A 27,047-nucleotide genomic window follows, 5' to 3' on the forward strand; every position below is an offset into this window, starting at 1 on the left:
GTCCCTCCCAGCGTGGGCTACTCTATGAGCCTACGGTTCATGGCTTCACAACAGAGCATTGCGTTCCACACAGGCTGAGGGCATGCGGAGCCTGACAAAAAGCCTCCTGGAGCTACTGAGGGATGCAGATGGAGAGCTGGTTGCCATGGCCCTGTCTGTGTTCATCAATGAAGTCCATGACAGAGACATCCGAATCACCATCTCCACTGCCCTGCAGATGGCTCCAGCACTGCAGCCACTCTTTGACCACGTAAGGCTCTGTGCCCCCCACCACAGGCACTGGGTGCTGCCAGAAAACTGTGCCCTCTGGATTTTCAGGCCTGTGCTCAGGTGGGCCTGGAGCAGCCAGTGCTGAGGTCTTTTCCTCTTTCTTTCCATCAGGACAACATCCAAGTGCAGCTGCTCTCCATTCGCCTATTCCAAAAGGTGATGGAGTTGATAGTGGATGAGGGCAAAAAAGCCCTGAAGACACACGTGATCCACAGTCTGCTCCCACTCTTCTTCCATGGGCATGACAAGAACCGGGCAGTGGCAGAGGTGAGGACTTGTGGGCTCCAGTGTCCCTGTGGGAGGGGGCTGGGCTGCCTCCTGCCCCGGCACCTCCCAGGCTCCAGCCTCCTCCTGGCCTTGCTCCAGGGACACAGGTCCTGTGCCCTGGTTTGGGCTGCATGTGCCACTCTCTGTCGCGCTGCAGGCCTCTTGGGAAGCGCTGCTTTGTGCAGCCACGTTCCTGAGAAGGACGGACCTGGTGAAGACACTGAAGACAAAGGAGCCACAGAGATTTGGCGAGTGCCTGGTAAGGACGGACTCAGAGCCCCAGCCTGGACAAGCCCCCAGTCCCTGATGCCCAGTGTGTGGGGCTGGCACTGTGCCCCTGCCCAGTGCTGCAGCTACCTGTGGGACAGCAGCCTGCACCCCACATGCTGCTGCCTTCCCTGAGGCATGTGGGCTCCTCTGGCCCCAGCCCAGGTGCTGCTGGAGTCCCAGCCCAGCCGGGCTGTGGTGCAGGGCAGCCCCGCGGCTACCTGACACTGTCCAGCCCTCTGCTCCCCGCACAGCCCCAGCAGCTGCTGCCCAGATGGGTGTCAGGGCTGTGCAGGCAGGGGAAGCCAGTGCTGGGTACGGGCAGGGGAGGACAGTGCCGAGCATGGGCAGAGCCTGAGCCAAGCCTTCCCTCTGTGCCCTGGTGCTCTCTCCAGCTGGCAAAGGACAGGAGCCGATCGGCTGAGTCCCTGCGCCAGGCCCTGCTGTACCTGCAGAGCCCACAGGAGCCTCTCCGAGAGGCGGCTCTTAGGTTCATAGGTGAGCCACAAGTGCGGGGTCCCTTCCCTCTCCGGCTGCTGCAGCTCGGCCCCCGTGGAGCCCCGAGTGCCCTGGCGGCTGCTGCCTCTGCCAGCCCAGCCCAGCCCAGCCCTTGAGTGTCCCAATGTGGGAAGGGCCCGGCTCGGCCCTGCGGGGGTAGGAGGGCATATGGCCGGGTTGCAACACCGCTGTGGGGTAGCTGTGCCACCAGGGCCCTGATGGGCTCTGTGTTCACAGCGATCGCAGGCTGGCACATGAAGGGGCTGGAGGAAGAGCCGCAGCTCATCTGCGAGGGTGAGTGAGGGCAGTGGGGTGTCAGCAGGGGCTGGCAGGAGAAGCACAGACCCGGCGGGGGACCTGCAATCCTGCCCCTCCTGCAGAGGGCTCTGCTCCCTGCATGAGTGAGGGCGGTGTGGGCACAGCTGAGGGAGATTTCAGGGGCACAGGGACTTTGTCAGCCGGGACCTTCCGGCTGATCCCACTGGGCCCTGCTCCCTCCTGCTCCCTCCTGCCCTGCAAGAGCTGGGTGGGATGGCCCTGGCAGGAGGGCCTCCTTGGGTCACCACCAATCCCACCTCTGACCTTGCCTCTGTTCCTCTCTGTTCCAGCCCTTCAAACAATGAGAAAAGATGACTGCCCCTCCTACACAAGCGTGGTGGTTCAAGCTATGTTTGACCGAAGAGCAGCACAATTAGGTTCTTCCTGTGGATCAAGACAACCAGCGTCCCCCGAAGAGCACCAGACATCACATGACAGGAGTCCACCTGGAGACCAGAAAAGACCATTTGCAGCTCCAGGAACTGATGCTGGACCCAGCTGAGCCTGCCAACTCAGCTCATCCCTCCACTTCCCCTTCCCTGTGAACCCCTCCCTGTCTCCAGACCACTCCCTCTCTCCCTTCATTCCTCCCTCCTTCCCTTACTCCCTCCAGCACTCGCACCCTGCCCCTTCCCTTTTCCTTCTCTTCCCTTCCCTAACTTCATCCCTCCCCTTCCCCTTCCCCTAATAAACCAATAAAAATATCTGCATCTCTGTGGAAGTGAATGGCACAAAACCTGAGCCCTGGAGCACAGAGGGCCTTTCTTTTGCCCCTTGTGCCGTGAGCAGAGACCGAGAGGGACAACGGCAGTTCAGGATGGAGAGGTGCCTGTCCTGAGGGTGCAGTTCCACAACATTGCGGAGTTAAAGATCTTGCTGGGCACACAGAAGAACAGTAGTAGGACAAAGAGCCTGAATATTGGAATAGCCAACTTCAGTGTGCTCTGAACCCAGCTGGGAAGGATTCCATGGCAAGCATCCACAGAGGGCAAAGAAGCTTGGGATGCTGGCATTTATTCAAATGAAGTGAAGCCAGCACACAGAAAAAGCTTCTCCCCCTCCCAGGTGCTGGGGTTCTGTTTCTCACTTTCACCCCACCATTAAGCTGGAATCTAGAGGCACCAACCAGCAGTCCTGCCTCCATGTGTACATGCTGGCACAGACTGGGCTGGCTGGCCACTGAGGCAGCTGCCTGTACGCTTGCAGGGGGAGCTCCGTGCCAAGCACAGTGGTGTTCCTTCTGGATATGCCAGCGCTGAGGTCTCCCCTAAGCTGACAGATGCCTCCCCCCTTTTGGTGCACAAGTTTCTTTCCTGTGGAATGTTCCACGTTACCCAAGAGTAGTGAGGGAGCTGGAGAAAAAGCTTGGCAAGCTGCTGCCAATCATTTACCAGCAGTCCTGCTTAACTGTAGAAGTGTCAGGTGGCTGGAAAAGAGCAAAGAGAAGGGGCTCCCAGAGAGATACGAGAACAGATTCCTTCTGACCTGGATCAGGTTGCCCAGGCTGGGGGAGGCCTCAGGGCACCTGGCAGTGTGTCTCAGTGCCCTTTGTGACACGATGGGCATCACCTCGTCTCTACTTCGCTGGAAAAAACCTGGGGAACTGAGCTTGCGGCCAGGCGAGCTGCGACACTGGCACCTGCTGTCCATAAATATAATTGCACTGGGAAGGGACTAAGTCCTGTTTTGAGGTTGTTCTCATATGGTGGGGGTAGTTTGTTGTAGTCTGTTTACAGTTATCTATCTATCTAGATAGTAGTTAAGCACAGTTATCTGTTTTCTATACATTTTCCAATTAAAGTTCTTTTAAATTTAAGAAGGGATGAAGTGGTTATTGAGGAGGAGTCCCCTCTTCTGGTCTTGATAGACACCTTGATGTCCTTTAAACTAGGACACCACCACCACCAAAGCAGATAAAGTAGAATCCATGCTGGAGCATCCTCTTCTCAGAATGATACTTTCATGCTCAAACCTGTAAAAATACGGCTGGTATCCTTTTCCAGATGCAAAGTAATGGATTAGACACGTTTCTGAGTTCATTCTCCATTTGAATTTTACTCTAGCAAAGAGGCAAATCAGCAGAACTTGACAGGCCTAACCAGAACACATTCAGAAATGCAACTTCTGATTCAAACACCGTACACTCCTTCCTACACACAGAATGAATTCTTAAAAATTAAAATTAGATGTATTTTGTGTCTTACTAAAAAAAATGAAAGGCAGTAGTCACTTGCAGTGATCAAAGAGAAATCAGTATTTTCCAATATGACTTGAGTCCAGAAGTAAATTTCAGTATTTGATTCAATGTGAGAAAAAATAATTTATTGCCAATTAAAATAGATTAAATCAGTGAGAAACAAATGCAAACTAAAACAGCACCTTCCCTTCATGCTTCCCTCTTCCCTTAGACTCAACTTCACATTTTCAACTCCCAACTTCTCTGCCTCCTCCACCAGCCAAAGCAGCACAGGGCAAAGTGGAACAGAGGGGTTGCAGTCAGTTTGTAACAGCTCCTTTCTGCAGCTCCATCCTCACACTCTTTGCTCCATCATGGGTCCTCTCCACAGGTCAGAGTCCTTCAGCATAAGCCTATTCTGGCATGGCTCCTCTCCATGAACTGCAGTTCCTCCAAAAAATTCTCCACCTGCTCTGGCATGTGATCCTCCATGGTCTGTGGCACCTGAAGCAATTCTTCCCTCTCCTTCTCTGACCTTGGTGTTCAGAGCACTGTTTTTCTCACCTTCTTCCTGACTCCTCTCGGCCATGCCACATTTTGCCCTTGCTTAACCACACTTGCACAGAGGTGCCAGCAGCTCCACCAATGTGCTCAGCTGTGTCCCGTGGTGGGTCCATTGCACAGCTCTCTGGAACCAGCTGTGTCCTGTACAGGGTCACCCACACCTGGGCACCTGCACCCAATACAGAAGCACAAACTACAAGTTGGAGATGAAGAACTTCCTGACCTCCTGTGCTGTCCTTCAAGCTGTGCTCCGCTCCCGGAGTCATTTGTGGTGGCACAGTGGGCCAGACCCAAAGACTAATTTGGATTCAAAACAATATCAGGGGGAGAAGGACAGTTCCTTGCACTGATAACTTGCTGGTACACACGGCTGCTCCCATCAGCACAGCTCTGCAGCTGTGCTGGCCTGTGTGCAGATGCAGAAGAAGAACCTGGGGCAGGTGCTTATGGAGTGATGGGGGCAGCAGAGCTCACTCCAGTATTTCCCTCTCCTTAAGCAAAACATAATGGCATCTTAAATTGCAGTCATGTAAGGAATCTACCTCCAGCACAGTAAGGCAGAGAGGAAATTTATCCCCAAACTGAGGACAGAGCAGTTTTTCTAAATGATAAATTTTTTTTCTATACTGCTTTGGATAGGAGAAACAGGCAACAGGAGAAAGGCAGAAAAATGGAAGAGAGAACATCTAGAACAATTCCCCCACTCCCAAAAAGTGCTAAGTGTGAGTACAGTGGTAGGAGACAAAACCCTCCAATATACGTAGGTCAGCAAGAGATAATTTTATGGCTTGTATTACGTACAAAGTCAGACATGCACTAGCACCTGACATGGAAAACCTGAACACCCACCAAAGTATTGTGAAGACATTGATTTAAAACTGGTAAAGCCCTCGTTCCACAGATCATCTGTTCTCAGGAGAAGCAAGAAGGTCAAGAAGGTTTCCATTTTCTCCATCTCCTTCCATGTACAAAACACTTCAGATGTGGCAACAGCTTTGTCAACAGTCAAGACATGGAGTTGTCAGACCAGTGCACTGGAGAAATAAGCAAACATACACGATTACTCTTCTAGCTTCTATGAGATGTGAGCTAAGAGAATGAACAGTAACAAAATCAAGGATCAAAAAAATGTATATTTAAAAAAAAAGTTTACCATTTACAGGGAGTCATTTCAGCCAGAAGAAATTGCAATCTTCAGCTGTAATTTTGAAAGCTTTCTATCTCCTGCAAGCAGCTTTTTGCAAACTTCCCTTCCTCTTCTGTTCTCTGCTCTCTTGACAGTTATCTGGAGGACCCTCAGAGCAAGAGAGCCTGAGAAAACATCAAAAAAACAGTAAACTAAGAGATAAAAGTGGAAGCCAAGGAGGAAACACCTGCACACTTCATAAAACTGTCATCTGAAATAAACATAAATAATTTCCAATTCTCTCTCCTGTTTAATTTTAGCTTTAAGAGAAATAGCTGTAAGAAAAAGTTAAATTTATGTAATTTAACAACAACTTGATAAAGCAAAACTGAAATTAGATCTAGAAGAGATTTTTAGGCCAATCTTGTGATCAATTTGCAGAAGTAGTGTTAAACTCTAAGTTGGGGGTGGGGAGAAATTGAAATTAGTTGTCCTCCCACTGCTGACCATGTTTCTCAAGATGTTTAAGAAAACATATTGCGTAAGGGTGGCACTTTATAAAGAGCACAAATGCCTGCTTTTATCATTATATTCTTCAGTTGCTTATCCCTCTATCAGCTGTCATTCCTAAATTACAACATGCTTGAGGGTGACTGTCCTAGGTGCTCTCAACTCTCTCTCTCTGTGCACATTGTCCATCAAGTTTTCATATATGGAGACCTTTAGCTTCCTTTAAGCTTGAAAGCAGAATTCCATGAGCCATCCTTCAAAAGATTAATATGAGGAGCTTTGCCTTAGGTAGAAACACAAGTGCAGCTGTTCTTGGGAGCTGGAAGGTTTGTCTCCTGCTCAACAAGTACTGCAGAACACAGGCACAGCCTCAGAATTTGTCCATAGCTCAGACAGAGCTCAGATTAAGACCAAATTCACAGCTGAAGGCTCTGTGTGAGATTTGCCCATTTTTGACACCATTGGTTTCACAAAACCAATGCAAGTTCCATGCACAAAGAAAATTTGCCACATCTGCAACTGATGTGACGTGGATGTTATTAATCAAGCCATGGTTTGCAAATATTGTTATTTACTGACATGCTGTAAAGTGACTAGATAGATTATGGAAATTAAAAAAGTGCCCTCGTCATGGGAGAGGTCCTAAGTATGGAGTCTGGTGTCATGCCTGTTTCCCACTCCACCTCTTCTGTTGTCCAAGTTTCATTCTGTAACCACTGATATTTTTTTTGTTGAAGACACTGAACACAGTGATTTACAGCACAGATGGAATATCACCTACACAGGAAGAAAAGTGCCAGATCTCTCAGGCTCTAAACATGATGGTTTTGAGGTGCAGTTTGGAATGCTTCCTGTTCTGGATATAAATTTTAAAAAAATTGAAAAGGCTCAGGTTATTTTAGGTTATTACAGGGCTTGAAATATACAACATTACTTAGTTTAAGTTAAAGCTTAGTCTGAAAAAACTATACTTCTGAAAGGACTTCGGACAGAAGCTCTCCACTGTTTCTTTATAAAACAAGCTTTCATTTACTTTCAGAAAATGTGCACAGACAATAAAAAGATCAAGAGTTGCCACTGGCCTACAGTTTCAGTATGACATGCAAAGATGGCAATGCATGGATGAGTATTCATTAACATTTTGAAACAGACTCATAAGAACATTGAGACCTGTCCAGATGTTGGGCATCTTGTCAAGCAGGTCAGAGACACAGTAGTATTAATACTTCTGAAAAGGAAGATTTCCTTTTTTCTCTATTGAAAAAGCCTCTTCTCCCCACCAAAGACTGTGGGTCACATAGGAGTCATGTCATCAAAGTGATCCTTCCTCTGTACTCTGTGTTGGTGAGGCCACACCTTGAGTGTTGTGTTCAGTTCTGGGCCCCTCAGTTCAGGAAAGAGATTGAGGGGCTGGAGCGGGTCCAGAGAAGAGCAACAAGGCTGGTGAAGGGACTGGAGCACAAGTGCTGTGGGGAGAGGCTGAGGGAGCTGGGGGTGTTTAGTCTGGAGAAGAGGAGGCTCAGAGGTGACTTCAGCACTGTCTATAACTGCCTGAAGGGAAGTTCTAGCCAGGTGGGGGTTGGTCTCTTCTCCCAGGCACTCAGCAATAGGACAAGGGGGCACGATGGGCTCAAGCTCTGCCAGGGGAAATTTAAGTTGGAGATCAGAAAAATTCTTTGCAGAGAGAGTAATCAGGCATTGGAATGGCCTGCCCAGAGACATGGTGGATTGCCTGGATTTATATTACTTGCTTTGTTTTCTTGGGTTTCTTTGTTAGGAATGTATCCACAAGCACTACAACACAAACAGCAGGAGGTTACATCACATTTATCTGAGCTGACAGCTCTAAGTGCATAAAGCAAAAGGTAGATAAGCTGAAATGGCAGCATGGATCACTTTCCATGAGACAAGACTCCTGCATTTAGTAGTTATGACCAACTGTTAAGACAGCACCACTGCAAAAAGGCTGCATGCAGCAGTGAACCTCATTACAAAAACAGAACATAAGTTCAAAGATGTCAATTCACACCCTTTTCTTCATCATTCAACCTTACCTGGCAACCTCACCTTTCTCCTCTCCTCGATCTTCACACCATTAACATTAGGATCAGGTCAAAGTTGCATTTTCTCAAACATCCTTGTTCTTTATCGCTTTGAAGTTTCGCATACTGGAACTTTGTTTTGTCACAAAACCTTTGCTGTACTGATCCATTTTGCTGTTGGATTCTGTGACCTTGGAGCTGAGACATTCCATGGTCTGTACTGCAGTAACAGTCTGAAGCAGAAAAGGCAAACCCAGCATTGTGATCCACATTCTAAAGCTGAGGAACTAAATTGCGGAAGACCTTCAGAAACACTGACCAGTATTTGCATCCAAATTACTCAAAACGTGACACAGAATTGAGGGTTGGTGTTCCACAGGGCAACTGAGTGACCTGGAACTGGCAGTGAGCCACATCAGTCAAATCAAAACAGCTTCTGTCAGAACTACTCTAATATGTGCTTAGTCTGAATCTCATAATACAATTGAAAAAGAATGGCAGTACTTTGGGAGCACTGGCCTTTACTTCTAAGACATTTAGAGTTCTCCAATTTGAAAAATCTTTCCAGGTTTTGCAGGTGAAGGTGAGGAGCTATGGCAGTCTCTGACTTTATCTGGCTCCACAGACAAGGCTTTTTCCCTTGGTTCTTGTTTCACTTGGCTCACACAGGCAACATCCTCTGTATTTTCTTCAGCTTAAAAACAAAACAAAACAAAAATCAAACCTTGAAGTTCAAACTCCACTAACAATGCTACAGCCACAATTTAAAAGAAAAATACTTCAGGAACTCAAGCTAACAGGTAAGGCATGTATGATTTAACTGCTGTTTAGCTTGACAGCCAGTTACATCACCCACTGTGCTCTAAGACATTGCAAGTGACACGAATTTACTGCAATAAAGCCCTCCTTGAGTAACAGTATTTAAAACATTCTATAATAAAATGTTTGGAGATAGAATATCACTTTCACGCAAAATGTCTTTCCTCTGTCCCACAGAAAAATAAAGCCACTATTTTAATTTTTAGTTTTGGTTGTGAGGTTCTTTTTCACAGAGGACTAGAGAAGTGGAGGTGCTATTGCTGAAAAAAATAACTCTAAAGCACATTGATTTGGAGAATGACTTGGCATGAAAAAAAAATCGCAAAATTCACACTGACTGAACTGCTAAGTTCAAGTATATGGCGTTTCCTCCAAATAAGTTCTGTAGCATTATTACCCCTTCAGTCTAGACTGGTTTTTGACCTGCTCTTCAAGGAATTTATCTCTGGGGTAAGAAAAAAAAAGGCATCTGTCATTTCATAGGCAACTCCTCCACTAACTTAGAAATGACACCAACATTCTTGCAATTTCCACATTTAGACTCACGAGGACAGACTGCAACCTTGAGCAGAAAAAAAGGGACCAAAGAAACAGTGAGTTTAGTCCTTGCAATTATATAATTTTATATTTGACTACATTTCTTTATGAGTAAAAACGTATTGAACAAATAAGTTGGTATTCGGTCAAAGAAACTGACAAGCATCTTTTTACAGCAAAAAAAATTTTTGGGGGGTTCTTTTTGTGATTTTTCTTTGGGTTTTAATACAGTAAAACCTAATCAGAATCAGCTGAAAGAAGTCTATGGTAGAGTTCCCCATTATCAACACAATCTCTCCTTTCAAGACACACCAACAGAATCCACTTATTTTCTATATTTACATTTTATTTAGAAAACTGCAACTTACTAAGTGCTGGATGGTTGTCCCCAGCCTGAACTGGAATAGCCTGTACATCTCCCAGGAAAATCTGATGGATTCCTTCTAGGCTTCTGGAGTCCTCTACGCCTCCAGCTGGTCCCAGCTGGCCCGTGGTGAGCAGACCCTGCTCAGAGCCTGGCGGAGTCCCCAGAGCAGAGGCAGCAGGACTGGGCTGTGTCAGGCCAGCACCTGCTTCCAGACTGTGCCCCTGCCCGAGTGCCAGGGAGTGGCTGGTTACTTCACTCCCTACGGAATCCAGGAGACTTGCAGGGCTGGGAGGGCAATGGTTATTTACAGCAATCAGGGCTGTGGATCCGTTTGTGTTGGTAAATGTTGACTGCAGCTGTAATCCCTGTGAAAGAGAAGGCAGATGTACTAACACACCAGTATTTATAGTAAAAGGAGTTTGCATTTAACAGCACATATTTTGGAAGCAATAGCTTCCAACTTCCTCCACACAATCTCTTCTGAACAGTCAATCCCAGCAACCTCAGGCTCAAGATGTACTTTAAAACAATTAGGACGATGGTCTCCAACAGCATCTAGGAGACTGTTTATGACCACAGAGCTCTAATTTTGGATTGAGGCTCAGTTTCAAATCATTTCCCAGTACTGCCCATTCCAACAGGAAGTGGGTAATCTAAGCTAATCAAACTTCTTTAAAAAACCCAGTGTGATGTGGACCCAGGCTGTCTTCAGGGAGAGAGGGAAACAGCAAGTAGAGCATCTTAGTGCAGACTGTATTTCTAGGGAAAAGATCACACCTTTCAGAGGGTCTCAGGAAGTATGAAGGCAGCTTTTGAAAGCAGTTACGGAGGAAAGTTGAGAGCGCCAGCTCTGAAGGGAAATGAGCTTTAGAAGAAGCTCTTTTAGCATGACATTCTTATCACCACTCTTTAGCCTTTCAGCCTGGATGTTTACAGATCTGGGCTAGGAGCAGTTTTAGGACTTCAACGCATTTTCTTAAGAGGTTGGAGAAGGATTTAAAAAGAATAAATAAGACTGACTTATCTTCCCTCAGTTTTGCAGCATTCTCATTATGAAATGACTGGACCATATAGAAAGTGAATAGGCACTTGTTTGAAGCAGAACCCCACTACCTTCACTTTCTTGGTTGTGCCTTCACAAAACACCCTAACTTCCAAGTGTCAGAAGCTGGCAGTGGGATTCCCTGCACCACAGCCACATGTGACATGCATGAGTTGAGAGGTCTGTGTTACCCAGAGCGTGTTTGGGATTAGCTGAGGGAACTCGCCGTTCCCAGCTCACCTTCAGCACTTCCAGGACAGCATTCTGTAAATGGCTTGACTGTACCTGAAATTGCGCAAATATCTTGGGCTGAAGTGAAGAGAGTGAAGACAACAGCTGAGCTGTTTCTGGTAGCAAGGACTCCCTGCTCTGGTTGGATTCTGCATTGCTGATGGTTGACTCCCCTCCCGAGCTCCCTACAGTGCCAAAGACAGAAAGCAGACAGGATAAATTTCTTCTGCCCATTTAATAAAAGCCTCTCCTGCAAACTGAACAAACCCCTTCAATCTCACTACAGATATACAGAAGACATATATATACATACACACACACACACACACACACAGGTGCTGTTCACTTTGCAGAACTTGGATGCTAAATAAAAAAGACTGGATATGAGAAAAAGACAATACTATAGGAAGATTGTGTGTATCCACACAGAGCTAACACCAGAACAAACAATAAATCTGTTCTTGAGAGCAAAGTAATTGCACCCTACACTGCTTTGAATTTGTAGTTGTAACCAAAGCTGAAACATTTCTACCAAAGCAGCAAACAAATAATTTGACAATATCTACACCCGAGTAAGGGCTCAAAAACAGATGGGGTTGTCTTCCAAAATAAAAATCTACTCAGGAAATTTTCTATGTCTCACTACTCCCTTCCAATCTTTGTGACATTAGCATAACTTCTACGCAATACCATCAAAAGTACATTTATCTGGAGGCCTTTCAGCCTACAGATTACATCAGATCCTCAAAACTCTTATTTAATGCAAGAATGATGGACTTCATTTCCTGATGGCTTGTAATAACTGAGATTCACTTGCATCAATTTCTGCTTGAAAACTTCTCATGGGATCATTTAATTTCCTGTTTGAGCCACCCAGAACATTTTGGTTAAGATTTATACAGACACAAGTATACACTGCTCAGCATTTTATTTTACAGTTTCACTGTTATAACTGTAAAAGAAGAGCTTGCCCTGGGAATGCAGATTAGTCTGGAGAATGAAAAAAAAAAGAGAATGGTCAACTGCAAAATGCTTTCTAATCAGAAAATCCAGAAAAAGTTTCCAGCAATCTGAGGACAGATACTTTTTTCAGCATATATACTGATCTGCAAACTCTTTATTCTTTATCATAACTGACCACAGGATACACTATATAAATCTTGAACATAACTACTTGAGATATTTAGACTCTTTTTAACAACCTATGCATATGTGAATGTTCACATGCAGGAAGAGATAGCAGTTCTTTCCTTAGGTTGTATTCTACAGCAACATGACCAGGAATAAAACTAATAGTTCAGCTCCTAATCTACCCACTACAGAAAGAGCTGTATCCCATGGAGATACAGAGTTCTGCACAAGAAGCTCTGGTATTGCTTGATTTCTTAAATGTAAACTTGTCCCCTCATTTGGGACGAGTTGAAATTAAAAAGAAAATGTATACGAAGAGTGGTCAGCGTTCTTTCCCTTGCTACCAGTTCACAAACATTAATAAGAGCTTATTTTTAGAATGTCAGGCTTCTTTTTTTGCTTAGACTTGTAATACAATTACAAACAAGTGTTTGAAATGTGTACAAACACATACATATAAGGGGAGACAAGATATGTTGCAATTAAGAGTATCTTCTTATATTCACTGAGTTGTTGCACATGTGCAGAAAACTAATCACATCCAATTCTCTGACTTACTGTATAATTCAATATGTCACTGCATGGGTGTTTACACATTTGTTAGGCTACTTTGCCTTAGAAAATTATCTGTGTAGAACAAAGAAACCAAGAATTGGTCTCTTCCCGAACCTTCTGCATCACTCAGTTCATACCAAAGTAGCCCCTGCTGAGCTCTGTCGCAGCTGCTGAGGGCACAACTGTTCTGTGTGTCTCCACAAAACATGGTAAAGGCAATAGTAACATAGGCACGCAAGCTTAAGCACAGTAAGTCTGCTCACAATGCACATTTCTTTTTTCCTAAAAATAAAGACTTCCTTAAAAAAGAGGGATACTGTTCAAGGTGAGTCTACTCCAATTCTCTCCAGACACACATGCAGTCAAATAGTTTAAAAAAGTTACAGTTAAAATAGTTATAGCAAAATAATCCTTCTTAAGTTCAGCTGAGTGACAGAACACGACAGCAACCTCTCTGGAATAAAACTGAACTCTGTGACATAGCTAATAGAACACATTTGAAGACTGCCAGGTTATCCATGCAGTCCTACCATGTGATGGTGGTGAGGCAAACGTAACAGTCACAGTTTCGGTGAGGACGTTCCCACTATCTGTGGTCCATTGCAGCTGAAAGGAAAAAGATCTCAGTTCTCAGAAAGGGTACAAGCTTGTCTACTGCAGGAACACAGGCTCAATGCAGGACTTGTAGGAAAACAGTGTCTAAAGCTACACTTTCCTATTTTCTTAAAACTATGCATTTGGGGAGCTCTTGGTTTACAAAAAACAATATTGTAAAAGATTTTTTAACACACATTGTATCAGGAAGGCTAAAGTCTGCTCATGACAGTTTAAAGACTTTAAAATAGAATATAGTCAAATCATTTGGCTAACTAATAAGAACAGTATTGGGAGAAGGAAAAGACTGATGACATAGCATGATTTAACAGCAGAGTTTGTCAAAGCTGATTTTAAATCAGTGATTTCTTAGCAGTCTCTCTCGTAACTGGGAAAACTGGGATCACTGTGTACCCTTTATTACTCAATTTGTGGAAGAAAACCAAGTAACAACATTTAAGAGTTACTGAGCATTCAGAACTGTTGACTTCAAGCTTACTTCACCTGCTGTGAAGTGCATTTATGAATATTTCCACATTCAAAATGTCATACAAACCCTCACTGAGACTGGACCTGAGACACAATTCCCCCCCATTTTTTCAGACATGGAAACGCAGTAGTAACTTCTTCAAAAAAACAGATGATGACAAAGCCATGAATAAAACTGGCCACATGCCAGTTTTTCTACACCACGTGACTTCCAGTTCATCATCATTATGAAGTGCTAGTATTGTATAATTTGTCAGTCAACTAACAGCAATCTAAAGCTGATGAGATAAATACTAAAGAAGGTCAGAAGGTTTTATTCACAGTTTATCCAATCTTGCTCAGCCAGAGATTCACTGGAAATATTGCTACTGGAAATAGAGAATTTTGGACAAAATACAGCTAAATGGTAAAAATTAAAACCAAGACTTCCAGTATAACTCCAAAAATCAAAAAGATGCACAATGGCTCACATACCGTTGCTGGGATACTTTCTGAATTGTTCATCATCTCTCCATTCCTTAGGGACTTCTGCACTTCATGAATATGGTTCTTGATGTCATTCACAGTGGGGAAGAAGGACAGATTATGTCTTTCTGGCACTTCATCAGGCGTGAATAATTCTCTTTCCACATACTTTCTGTCACATGTTAAAGGACATTCAAATATGCATATTTAAATATATGGTGCTACTTCCCTCTGTCAGAGACACTGCTACGTTCTCCTTCCCCTTGTTGTAATGACAAGACAAAAGCAATCTAGATAACCTTACGAGCCAGTTCTGTGAGCATCTGCTACAGAGTTTGGGATCTAAAATCCCCATTTATTTAAGTAACATTAAAGATTCCAGCAGCTCTTAGTGGCTACCAGCAATGATGTGGACAGAGAAGACAAAGCTGAGAAAAAACATCTCATGCTGTCTGGGAATTATATTTGGCAGAGCATTAGGACTGCCATTTAGTTGCAAACCCTACTAATCAAATACAAAAGTAGCACTACAGACTGAGAGCATTCCAGAGAGTTCTGTACCTCAGTTGCTTCCTCACTGCATAGACCTGCTCTATTCCCTGAGACACCAGTTCTCGGATCTTGTCTGCCACTTGAGGATGAAGCCGAGAAGGAAGAGCACAGTTCTCATCTGTAACAACTTCCTCCTCCTCCTCAGGAGGGGACACAGAAAAATGGGAGGGTGAAGGAGGGAGGCAGGACGTTTCCATTTCATGATACTGGTGGGCTTGCTGAGTTGGTAACTGTACATACCACCTGGCAAGAAGGAAAGAGTTTACACACACAATTCTCAGGCAAAGGCAAAAAATTCAGTGTCTTAGGGGAACCACAAACAAGTCTGACAACCACAACCTAGTTAGAGCGAGGTTAGTTTTTATGCCCCTGAGCTAGAGGATAATATCTTTCACAGCTCAGGGCCTTCTCGGACCTTTCAGTGCAAAATAAACTAGCTCAAACCCCCAAATAAAACACCTGTTTCTATCTGCATGAAAACACCTACTGAAGTTCCACCGCTTGGTGCTTAACACACTGAACAAATTAATATTCTGGAGCCACAGAAATCTTACTGACATTGTGGGATTTTTTTACTATTGATATGAATCAAAAGCCTTAATAGGTGACTCAGTAAAAAATAAAGCAAACCAAGTAAAATATTGCTCTTTTTTGTTTCATTTGTGAAAATACAGAAAAAAGTGGAAGTTTCACCTGAGGATACCACCAGCATCTATCAAGTTCTTCTTCAGAATGTTGAATGCTTTCTCCTGCTCCATTCTTATGATTTTTTTGTCAATTTTAGGGTCAGTAGGAACCCTGTATTCTGGAAACTTTTGAACCTTTTTAATATAGATCCTTCCAAGGGGGAAAGCAGGGGGAATAAAAAATAAAATTCTCCATCAGTACACTTTGTCCTTGGGAGGAGAAAGGTAACCCCCCCACACACACACACTTCATATCAGACATTGGTGTAGAAACAGTTCAAGCAGAGTGATGCAGCACATGAGGAGGCTCTGAAAGAACTGCAAAAATCTTAAGGGCACATCAATAGAGATGGATGTGGACAGACACACTTCTGTTCCGTTCTGGCAGCCATTCTGACAGAGTGATTTTGCTCCTCAGAGAAAACCCCTGTCCCTCAGTAAAGTAAAAGCACAACACCATTTGTGAACAGACTGTGGTTCCCCCAGCTGTGCAGAACTGAGCACATACAAACCCAATTGCAACTGTTCAGGTAAACACACTCTTAGCTCAGTAAAAACTGAACAAGCACCCAGCAGGATGCTCAAGGACAAGGAAAAAACATTTGTGTTGGATAAGGAGAAACTACTCAGTGAATAGAAAGAAGTGTAACTCCTTCAGCACACAGGACATGTGTTAAACTAGGATGATTGACTGATATTAGGGCAATTAAAAGCCTGAAGCAAAAACCAACAAATAATATGACAAAGTTTTAGGACCAGAAACGATCACTAAAGGACATCACAATAACTCATTCATGCTCAGGTAGATAATGATTCCCACTTCTATTTTATAGAGTGATGTACTGCTACTTTGCATCCAGGCAATCTATCCAATCTCAGCCTTATTCAAACAGGAGAGCATTTCCTTCTTCCCTCTAAATGAGTATCAACCTCAGGTTCCCAAGGAGATGAAGCTACGAGCTACAGTGAGAATCAGCAACACCCCAGGACAGAGCTCTGGCACAGCTCAGAGCAGGAACACTTTCTTAGGATGCTGAGTTACTCCTACAGCTTCATAGAAAATCCTTACCTTGCTGGACACGTGGCTTTGTACAGATGGCCAGAGGTGCTTTCCTGCTCACCAGCTTTTTTGGGCTGAAACCCTTTCCTTCTTGGCCCATATTGGCACTCCATTACAATGGCTCTACTTCCTGGAAACAGAAAGCAATATGCTCTATTTATTCAAGCAGTCACTGAATTTATTACAGTAAAATAGTAACTACAGAAGAGATGAGAGTTCTGAAACAGTTATTTCTGTTTGCCATCAGACTCTTCAGAAGGCAGAACATGTATGTGTAGCAAGCAAATACAGTGCAAGTGCTTCTCTTATAGCGTGTAAGAACACAGAGCATTTCCTAAGCATTTCTCAAACCTGTTACACCTCACAACACTCCTGTAATATGCGTGAAGGCAAAATACTACATTCTGCCCTGGTTAACACCAATAATTTACAAATGAGAAGTCCTGCAAATTACCAAAGGAGCATAATGCTGGTAATAAACACAAAAGAAGCAGAATCCCCAAAATACAGGAAAAACTCAAAGCTGGAATCAAAGGTGTGCTGGCTTTGGCTGGGACAGAATTAACTTTCTTCACAGTAGCCAGTATGAGCCCATGTTTTGGGTTTGCACTGAAAACAGTGCTGATACCACAGGGATGTTCAGTTACTGCTGAGTGGGGCTTACACAGAGTCAAGTCCTTTCTGCCTCTCACCCCACCCCACCTGCAAGGAGGCCAAGGGGCTGAGAAACCAGGAGGGGACACAGCCAGGACAGCTGTCTCAAACTGACCAAAGTCATGGGATATGGTGTGGAATATGCCATATGGCCTCATGTTCAGCCTACAGAGCTGGAGCAAGAAGGAGGAAGAGAGGAATGTTCAAAGTCACCATTACAGGTGATGCAGACCTGCTTTCCTGGGGATGGCTGGACACCTGCCTGACAATGGGAAGTTGTGAGTGAATTCCTTGCTTTGCTTGTGTGCACAGCTTTTCCTTAACCTTTAAACTGTCTATCTCAATCCATGAGTTTTCTGACTTCTACCCTCCCAATTCTCTCCCCCATCCCACTGGGGCTCTGTGGGGGTTTCCAGCTGGGGTTAAACCACCACAACAGCTCAGCAGCCATTTCCAGCCCTTTGGCTTAAATCAACACTCAGACCAGTCTGCCCCATAAATTCTTAGTTGCAAACCAGAGCTCTCTTGACTGCCAGATAACACAGTTTCAGTGCAGCAAAACCACACAAAACCAGTCTTAAACAAACACTGCTTTGACCTAAACTTGAAGTAAGTGACTTTTTCCAGTCAGACTTCTAACAAAATGGGTAACAAAGTACTAAAGTGGTCAAGAAAGGAACATCTTCCAAATTTCTTCCACATCATGTTTAGTTATCTTTTATTTATCAGGCAAGGAGCTGCCTATACCACAAGTGACATAACCAAAACCTTTTGAAGTATTACAACAGCAACATAACGTGTTTCCATAAGATACTAAATTATTTATTGCCTTAGGACATGACATTAAAAAAAATGTATACCAAGCATATCTTGTCTCTTTAACATTTTAACATACAAACTTAAAAATTAGATTTCAGGATTGAAAAGACTTCAACAGCTTTAAACTACTCTTTGCTCACATGAATCTCAAAACCAGTTTGATGAGGGCCTTGTTTCACAAAAGCTTCAACTATCCAAAATTCTCACTAAAAACAACAATCAAGATTTTGATGATTAGTGCATGTTTTATACCATGGGGAGCTACTCAGCTTCTCTGTATTTCTCCATAACTGAAGAAGCACAGCACGTAAGTTATCACAGATTTCTTCCACTCTTGCAGAAAGGATAAATTCCTCAATAACAACACTTTGTCCTGAACAGTTTAGAATTCAATATTCTGGCATTTGAACTGCAGTTCAGTAAATCATATTTAGAGCCTCTGTTCTACAGGTGAAAATAGTTTTAATGAATGTTTTTCATACAGGAGTTCTAAACTAAACCTAAATGTACTGGAAAGGCAACACATTAGAAGCAAAAATGTCTGTCTGGGGGTCTGCGCAAAGCAAAATATATTACAATTTAATGATCTTCATTAGCCTATATCTTTAAAGAAAAAAAACTATGTGTTTTTACTCTAAATATTTTACTGTGGAGCAACTTATTTACCAGGCAGATCTTAAAGGAAACTAAAGATGTCTCATACGCATGTTGGGGCAAAAAAGTGTAAGTTGCTTTGACTTTGTTTTCTTTTACTTCACAGTTTATGGCTGAAGCTTTAAAACAGGTGCTAATATTTCACTTTTTCAGTACCTTGCAGAAAAAAAAGACAAAACCCAAACACATAACCTACATTGCTGCCGATCATTTTCATTATGCAACAAACCCCATTTCATATCTGAATTAACTTTTTGTAATTTCACATATGCACTGCATGAGCTAAATATGTAATTACCAACCTGTGAAATCTTCATGTTCATTTAAAAAAAAAACAAAACAAAACAAAAATCTGTCTGCTGAGGTATGTCATTGATGTTTATCTTATTTGGTTGTTTTTAAAAATGCATTTATTTTTAAAAGGTTGCAATTTAAATAGTTTATTGACTTGTCTCCTGTGGAACAAACTCTTCAAAAGATCTTCAAGTTAGGCAAGAATAATTGACCAAGTTCTTACCCTTATGAGCACTTGACCTAATAGAGCAGATGAGACCTCCACCTAAAGACCTCATCACACAATCCCTAATGAAACAGTTCTTAACTAGTTTCTAAAGAACAAAGGGAAATAATAACATCAAAACAAAAAAAAACTCAAAAACTCAAAAACATGGTTCCTGTGGTTTCAGGAAACAAGCTCCTTCAGACTGTGTCACCAAGTGGCCAAGGTACTCCTCTTGTTTATGTGCCTTGACTTCATCAAACTAAGGAACAACATAAAGATTCTTCCTTATGGCCAGTTGGCAGCTAATGTTGAAATTTGGAAAGTAGTTATTAAAATAAAAGTTAGTTACCTGCATTGACAAAGGGGATCCCATCATATGGGACATACTGAGATTTCCACATCAACCGTGTGGCGGGTTTGGCCGGGCTTGGAGACTGGCGTGTCCCCCACACACTTTGTGTTTGCTGCTTGTGTAGCGTTAGAACACTCTCTAATTCTGCCTCGCTCACACAATAGCCGCGGTACGAGTCCCCAATTTTCTGCATGGAAAGGAGGTGAAATAATAGGATTACTCACCCAGCTGACTGCTGAACATTACACAAGAAAACAAAAGCAGTCAGGGACTCTGGCAGGTGAGAACACAGGCCCAGATTTCCAGCGTTTCATGTTTCTTGTCCCCACACCGGTATCCTCACAGGGATTTACTGTAGGATCTAACACCAGAGCAGTCCCCTGTGAGGTCAGGCATTTGTCAGCCATCCAAGACCCTAGGAACACCAAGAACCCCAACACGGTTACAGTTACTCTGCCAACTCTGATTTCCACAGGGCAACCTCGCTCCTGTGGTTTCCCCAGAATGCACAATTCAGTTGCAGTCACTGCCCACACAAACCTGTCTTAGATCAAGTTTTTCACTTGACTGCCACAGAGAATCTCTGAACCACTAACAACTGTCTATGCATTTACTGCAACACACACAGGCTGCACAGAGCTGGAGCAGAACACACCCACTTACACCACCAGTAACCGTCTCACTCAGTGCACTATCTGAATGGAATGTCTCACCTAATGTCCCTCCCAGCCTTCAAGGCACTCTTGGTTCTCAACATTACACAGAAACACATTACACCAGATTTGCCATGTGCAAATGGATGGTTTCAATTAACTCTGCTAAAGACTGGGCAACTCCACAAAAACTACATCTAACTTGACTCAAAGTACTTAACTGGCTACTCAGTGCCATCACAGCTGGTTCACTGCTGGTCTACCAGGGTCAGCCAGCAAGCAGCAAAACTACTGGGACAGAAAAGAACTTCCCATCCAAACTCAGAATGCCATGCTTGCCCCTGTTCACATGCAGCTCAGGGTCAGGCTGGCCGGCCATGTGGAAGTAATACCCAGAGCAGCTTGCCAGGTCAGTCTCACAGTGTATCTGTGGGACAAATACACTGTGAAGGAGTAGCAAAGTCTGATGGATCTCTTTGTCACCTTCAGTAACCGAACAGCCAGATGTTTAAGTAATACTGACAACAAAAGCAGCAACGTGTCTCTTCAAGATCATTATCGCACAGATACTTTAGTGACAACTGCCTCATAGTCATCTAAGAGAAACAGACACAGAGGGGTGTGTGTGCACCGAGTGTGAGTCCCTGAGCCACGAGCTGCCAACACCTGCTCTGCCAGCACTCTGCTCCAGCAACTGCCAAAGCCTGCACAGGCTGCACTCACACAGCTCAGCAGAGCAAGAGAGGTTGGAAATCTTTTATTTACAAGTTATAAATAACATTTCTGTCCAAAACTTGGCCTGAAAACTCCAGGAGAAGCAAAGCAGCCTGAGAAGTACCAGAACTACCTTCTTTACAGAAACCTGAGATGTTACCTTCCACAAAAGGGATTACAGCACCACTCCAAACAGTAAACACAGCTTTTTTATATACATTATCTTACACTTGTCACTATAAATAGGTCATTGACATTATTGTATGGAGATGAGAAGACTGATAAAGCTGTTGTGCCAGAAATGTAGCAATAGTTAGGGTCATGTCTCCTATTCTGGCTTTACTTTTGTAAAAGTTAGATCATTTTCCCTAAATTTCTGGGGGAGTGGAGGAGAAGAAGAAAATCATACAGCACATAAGATGATCCCTGCTCTCTACAGGCTTTGCAAGTAGGGAAAAAATGGACAAATGAGATTATCTGCTTCAGACCAATAAATTAACTTAGCTTTGGATAGTTAACTATTATTACACTTCTTTCAGTATGCTCATACATGCTGGAAATGCATTCTGAACATACCACTGAAAACTAAGTAGGTTATTGAAAAGAGCTGTTTTTAAATTCACTTTTTATTAACAAGGTGATTACCTTGAAATAATCAGATACTCTCCAACCTTTCACTCTGAGGTTCAAGCCAAAAAAAGGAGCAATTCCTTTTCACTCCCCTGGACTCATCTTAGCAAAGGTACATAAAAGCTGACACTACAGTACACATAGCAAAACTCCAGTTTTCTTTGAGGATACCAGAGGAATTCTGCTGTCTGGGTACAGCAAGTGTGAGCTGAACATTTCAAGGCAGTCAGGGAATCGGCACCAAACACAGAGCTCAGTATTAATTTGGGTAACTGTAGGTTTTTACTGCTCTGTGTTTACTTGCAGTACCAACTGCCAAAGGAGGCACTGCCTTTTGGGGTGCAGTGGCTTCACCTGCTGACATCTGTGACAGTCACAGAGACCTCAACACTGTTTGCTTCCATTCTGGGAAGCACCTGGAAAAGTGGAATTGTGAGTTGACATATTTACCAGCACCTCTCCAAATTGGATCTCCAAATTCCAGAAGGACTCTGCAATTCTGTTACCAGTAACAGAACATTTGGCAAGACAGTCACACCTGAATGACAAATGACACTCCAAAATCCCACTGTCTCTAGTCTGTGTCCATGAAAAGGTACACACATCCCTGCCATCTCCAGTGGGTCAGGGAGGATTCATGCACACAGGTAACAGTTCTGCTGGACAGCAGAGGGAAATGTTTTTTCTCAGAACACATTCCAACTGACAATATTTCTATTTCCTTTTCTTTAAAAAATAAGAACTTCTCTGTAAATGGTGCTGTGAATTTTAAACACAGCAGGTGAAATTTTTTGTAATAGACTCATATGGATCAAAGTAGATAATAATACAAGTCCTCCTATAAAATGAAACCAATAATAAATGATTCAGATAAGCCATATGAACGTTAAGACAGGAAAGTATGTGTGACATAATGCTAAAAACACAGTCTAGTGATCTAGTTCTGATCTCTTAACATTTAAGTAGATATAAGAGGGGAGAGTACCATTTGTACGAAAGAAATGGCATATAAAAAGAGGAAGAGATTAATATACTTTAAAATTATTTCTAAGTGGATACAGAAAGAAATGCAGAGACCCTGCAACTGCAATTTCCAGTTTTCAGTGGCCAAGCCACTAGGAAAAAATGCAAATGGTAGAGATATCTAAAGAGTTGAAGCATGCAGAGAACATAAGGTTTCTTTTTAAAAAGTAGTAAGAGAAAGTGAAGCATCTATCAGGAAGAGTCTGGTAGCAGGAGAAAGGGGTAGTTGATCACTCAAGAATCTTCCCTTCTCCCCTCCCTTCCTTTTAAGTCACATATGATACATTCGAGCTGTTGACAGCATCCAGTTATCAGGACAGTTTGCAGATTTTGAACAATATGCAAATAAAGGAAGAGTTCTGTTAGGTCAAAAGCCATCACAGGGAATAAAGACAGAACACTTTTTAACAAAAGAGAAAACAAGCACAGGCAACCTAACCTGCTGGGACAAAAAAAAAAAAGAATACCTAAAATAGAAATTCTAAGTAAAACACTGACATTAAGGTGCTTTAAATCTCAAACTTGACATTACCCAGTCACAAGAACTTTGATTTCTATATGGACACAAATGCACACAAACAGTTGCAGAAGACAGTAAAGTTTGCAGTGCAGTTCAAGAGCAAACTCTAACATAGCACACAATGACTCCTCCCAGCACTGTAAGGCAATGGGTTTTCAGCAGTACATTTTTATCTTCAGGAGCTGTTGATGATCACTTATCGTAACATTCTCAAAATACAAAGGGATTCCATAGCATTTTATGTGTTTAACTGTGTTAGCAGTACCAGTACAAGGAAGCCTGACAACTTGTACAACTATGAATCATTCCTTTCATGGAACAGGATCACTATCTTAGATCCAGATAATGAAACATCAAGTCAGAATTCCTTGTGGCCCACCTCACAGCTCCTGAGACAGCGCGCCCATGCAGGTGCATTTAGTGGCAATGGCTGATGAGGGATGGGAAAAGGATCTTCCACCACCCTGAAAAATAAAACACAATAGAAGTCTATACAGACATTCAGGAAACCAACAATTTCATCTAAACTACAGGTAACATCAAATCAGTGTATTATGTATAACCCAAGAGGATATGATCAAACTATGGATATTTAATCAATGTACCTCAAAAATCTGGGGTTCATCTTCTTCATATTCTATTTCATTGTTAAAGTAATTTACAGTAATTGTTAAGTATTTATTTATTCAAGACCTTCAAACATTCAGTATTGTTACTACTGTTGCTTGACAAGAATAGACAAACTGTGTGAAATAGACCAGCTGATTGTTGATTATCTTGATAATTTTCTTATGCAGACTGATGCTAAAGATTAAAACCAATATCAAACACCTGTTACATGCTGTACATTTTAAAATACTTTAAATTACTGAAAAACAGTTCCAATAACTATTTTAAGTACATACCTAGTTTCTTCATTCCTTAAAATTGTGTGCCAGAAACAATGCTTACTCAATGTTTATTACTTCAAAACAAGTGCATCACCTCCTGTCTATAAAAATATGTCTCCTTTCTAGGATTATTTTTCTGACATTTACAGACGGTGTTCACAACCTCCATTCACAAACTGCTTCTCTTCATTTTGTGTTTCTTGAATACATATAATTTCTGTTGGCGTGAGATTACTCTCATCTTTTCCACATCTTGAATCCTAAAGAGCATAAACCAATGCAAAGCCAGCCTGCAGAACAAACACCTTCCTTCAGAGTTTTTTTGTTGTCATTGGGTTTTGTTGCTCTGTTTGGTTGGTTTGAAGTTTTGTGAGGTTTTTAAAGCAAAAAAGAATTCCAAAGTGTTCAGAAACTAAAATAGTAGGCAACATTTAGCATGGTAAGAGAATCAGGTGGATATCAAGTTAAAAATACCTAAGAACTAATTAACTTTGGAAACTTTGCTAATCAATCTGCCTAAGTGTTTCACTAAAATACACTGTTAGCAGCCACTTTCTCACATTTTATCAAAGGGCACTGAAGAAGTTATCCAGTGAACAAAGACTGGGCTCTCACAGTTAATGCCAACTACTGAAACCTCTACCTAAAAAATACATCTCTACAATCAACTGCTCTTGTGGGAGGATGGTTTATGTAGGTTTTGGGAACACTGATACAAGAAACTTTGCTCCCTCAAACATCAGCTTTCCCTGCAGTTTCTTCACTGGATCACACTCAACTCTCAGTTGGCAGCAGCAGGAACTATTTAAAGTAATTGCAGTAATTTGCACAGTGTTACTTTAAATGCCCACCTATTTCTCCAGTCAGTTTATCTAACTCTTCCTGGAATACAGGGAATAGAATACAGGTACTTTAATTGCTTTTTCCGCTGCTCTGGCACATACAAAGGTGCCTGAAAACACAGTTAGCTGTGTCACTCGCTAACACTAAGGGCTCATAACCTCCATTCCATGCTAATTTTGTGATAACAATTGCAAATACAAAACTGAAAGAAAAAAATGCAGTACTAACAGTGAATCCAAGTGACTGTTCATTCTTTTAACTCCTGACCTACCTGTTGCTTGGGTTTTTTGACACAGTGAGAGATGCCTGTGAATGCAGAATGTAACTGTTTGCACTGTCTGCTATGGCAGCCACCACCACAGTCTGCAGGTTCCCATCACCACACTTCTCTTGCGAAGCGTCTTCACAAAAATAAAACAGTCTGCTGGTTAATAGCTGAACACAGACTGGGGAAACAACAAGTTATGACTAAGCTTTGTGTTGGGAAAAGGAAACCTTTAGACATGTGAAAAAAGTTTTATAGATGATAAAGTAGTTGAACAGTTGTGAGCACACATATGAAGATACATTTGATAAGGTTGCTTGTATTCAAAGACTTTGGTAATCACATTACTGCTAATTAATCCTTCCACAACAAAGCAAATAATCAGAAACAACTTGTAAATTACTCTGCTTTACATTTCCATGAATCCCTATAAGGTTGCACAACTTTTTTGTTCAGCTGCAAATCACACATGGGTTGCTTTTAAAATAAGAAAAAATGAGGTAATGATACTGCTTTGTACTTAGAAAAGGACACTTAAAGAAGAAATTGAATTGGCAATTGAATCTGGCATGCTGTTAGAACAAATGTTTTAGCCTCTCTTGGTAATGGGGAGGAATCCATAAGCCAAAAATTACTGTTAGATTGAAGCTTGTGTGTACAGTTAAACAAAAATATAATGGAAAACTGTGAAAGCAGACATTCTATATTTTGGTGTCAACATAAAAACACAAGGTCTCTTTATATGAGGGATTTTTGCCCTTCATTATGAAAGCTTCTTTCCCCCATCTCGTAACAGAGTGATAAGGTATTGACAGAGTACAGAAGTCACTTCACTAGAAAGCTCCATGAGAAGATTCGTAAGTGTGCACCCAGGTTAACACCACTCTGGCTCCAAGCACTGGTTTCTCTAACACAGACATGCCCTTAAGACACTACAGGCTACCCTAAAGCCTGTGCCATTTCATGCAATACCACCACTGGCAGACAAGAGAAGCTCAAGAGCTGACAGGCCATTCTCCTTCCCCTTTAATCTCCCCAGTAAACCACTGACAAGTCTTCCTAACTGTCTGCTGAAGATTAAATACCTACAAAGTCTTTTACATACTAAGTCTCTAGGAAAAAAACCAACCAAAACCCTACAGGACTGCCGTACAACATGTATGCACATACTATGACACTGAACACAGCGTAGGATGAATGGAAGTACAAAGTTACTGTTCAGCATTGCAACATAGCGCTTACAAAGAGTAACAGCAATTGTTTCACCACTAAAGGCGCACAGACAGCTTTAAAGTAATGTAACAGTGGTGTTACCCCTGCAGGGAGAGGAAGGGAAGGCTGAGCATTAGGGTAGGAACAAGCCTTTCGATGCAAGGGCATAAAACTATATTCCAGCTGTAAGTGAAAAGGGCTGGATCATGACTTGAATCCCAAATCTCCTATCCACCCAGCATCAGGACTCTAGTCTTACCTATGAGCTATCATTCCACAGGAGCACTTAACTAGGGCTCAGATTTTGATAATTTCATAGAGAATGAAAAAAGTTTAAAAAAACCTTTGAACGTTTAAAAAATGTGACTAACTAGTTCTCAGTCTTATTCTGTGAATGCAAACTAGTACACTGCGTTTTGCCATCCCTCAAGGCTTGCAGATAAATAACCAAAGCCTTCAGATTTTAGTATGTCCATTTTCTAGAGAAAATCTTAAAATCTGGACTTCTAGTTGTGCATCTCCCCACATACATGAAATGTGACAATTACCATACTGCAACAGTGAAAGTTGCATCTCATTTTCGTTCCCTGAGAACTGAATTTCTACCAGGCAATTCATTCCTGGCTTCACAGAAGATGCATCATCACCAGCGATCTCTGGAACAGAAGCATTAATGTTCTGGCCTTCCTGCACTACAGGAATTGGCTCCTTCACTCAAAATGAACAGATAGTGACAATTTGGATCTGATA

At 42.6% G+C, this 27,047-nt stretch overlaps 1 protein-coding gene across 7 annotated transcripts in view; it reads right to left on the reverse strand.

Annotated features, from left to right (window-relative positions):
* Window positions 1-5,546: 5,546 nt before the first annotated feature.
* Window positions 5,547-27,047, reverse strand: part of CARF (calcium responsive transcription factor) — a 29,002-nt gene continuing 7,501 nt past the window's right edge. For 3 of the 7 annotated variants that reach the window (XM_071561691.1, XM_071561694.1, XM_071561696.1), the window contains 12 exons: window positions 25,092-25,266; window positions 23,467-23,551; window positions 19,545-19,734; window positions 16,576-16,696; window positions 15,514-15,657; window positions 14,830-15,063; window positions 14,278-14,440; window positions 13,251-13,326; window positions 11,089-11,219; window positions 9,763-10,126; window positions 8,051-8,732; window positions 5,547-5,671 (listed from right to left, as the gene is read on the reverse strand). In XM_071561691.1, the coding sequence (XP_071417792.1) occupies window positions 8,575-8,732; window positions 9,763-10,126; window positions 11,089-11,219; window positions 13,251-13,326; window positions 14,278-14,440; window positions 14,830-15,063; window positions 15,514-15,657; window positions 16,576-16,696; window positions 19,545-19,734; window positions 23,467-23,551; window positions 25,092-25,266 (1,841 nt within the window). In that variant the 3' untranslated portion in view covers window positions 5,547-5,671; window positions 8,051-8,574. Of the gene's footprint in view, window positions 5,672-8,050; window positions 8,733-9,762; window positions 10,127-11,088; window positions 11,220-13,250; window positions 13,327-14,277; window positions 14,441-14,829; window positions 15,064-15,513; window positions 15,658-16,575; window positions 16,697-19,544; window positions 19,735-23,466; window positions 23,552-25,091; window positions 25,267-27,047 lie in introns of those variants that run through there. The other 4 variants (XM_071561693.1, XM_071561692.1, XM_071561695.1 and 1 more) reach the window with 4 other exon arrangements.

The sequence above is a fragment of the Pithys albifrons genome, chromosome 8 (genome assembly GCF_047495875.1).
Source record: "Pithys albifrons albifrons isolate INPA30051 chromosome 8, PitAlb_v1, whole genome shotgun sequence".
NCBI lineage: Eukaryota > Metazoa > Chordata > Aves > Passeriformes > Thamnophilidae > Pithys > Pithys albifrons.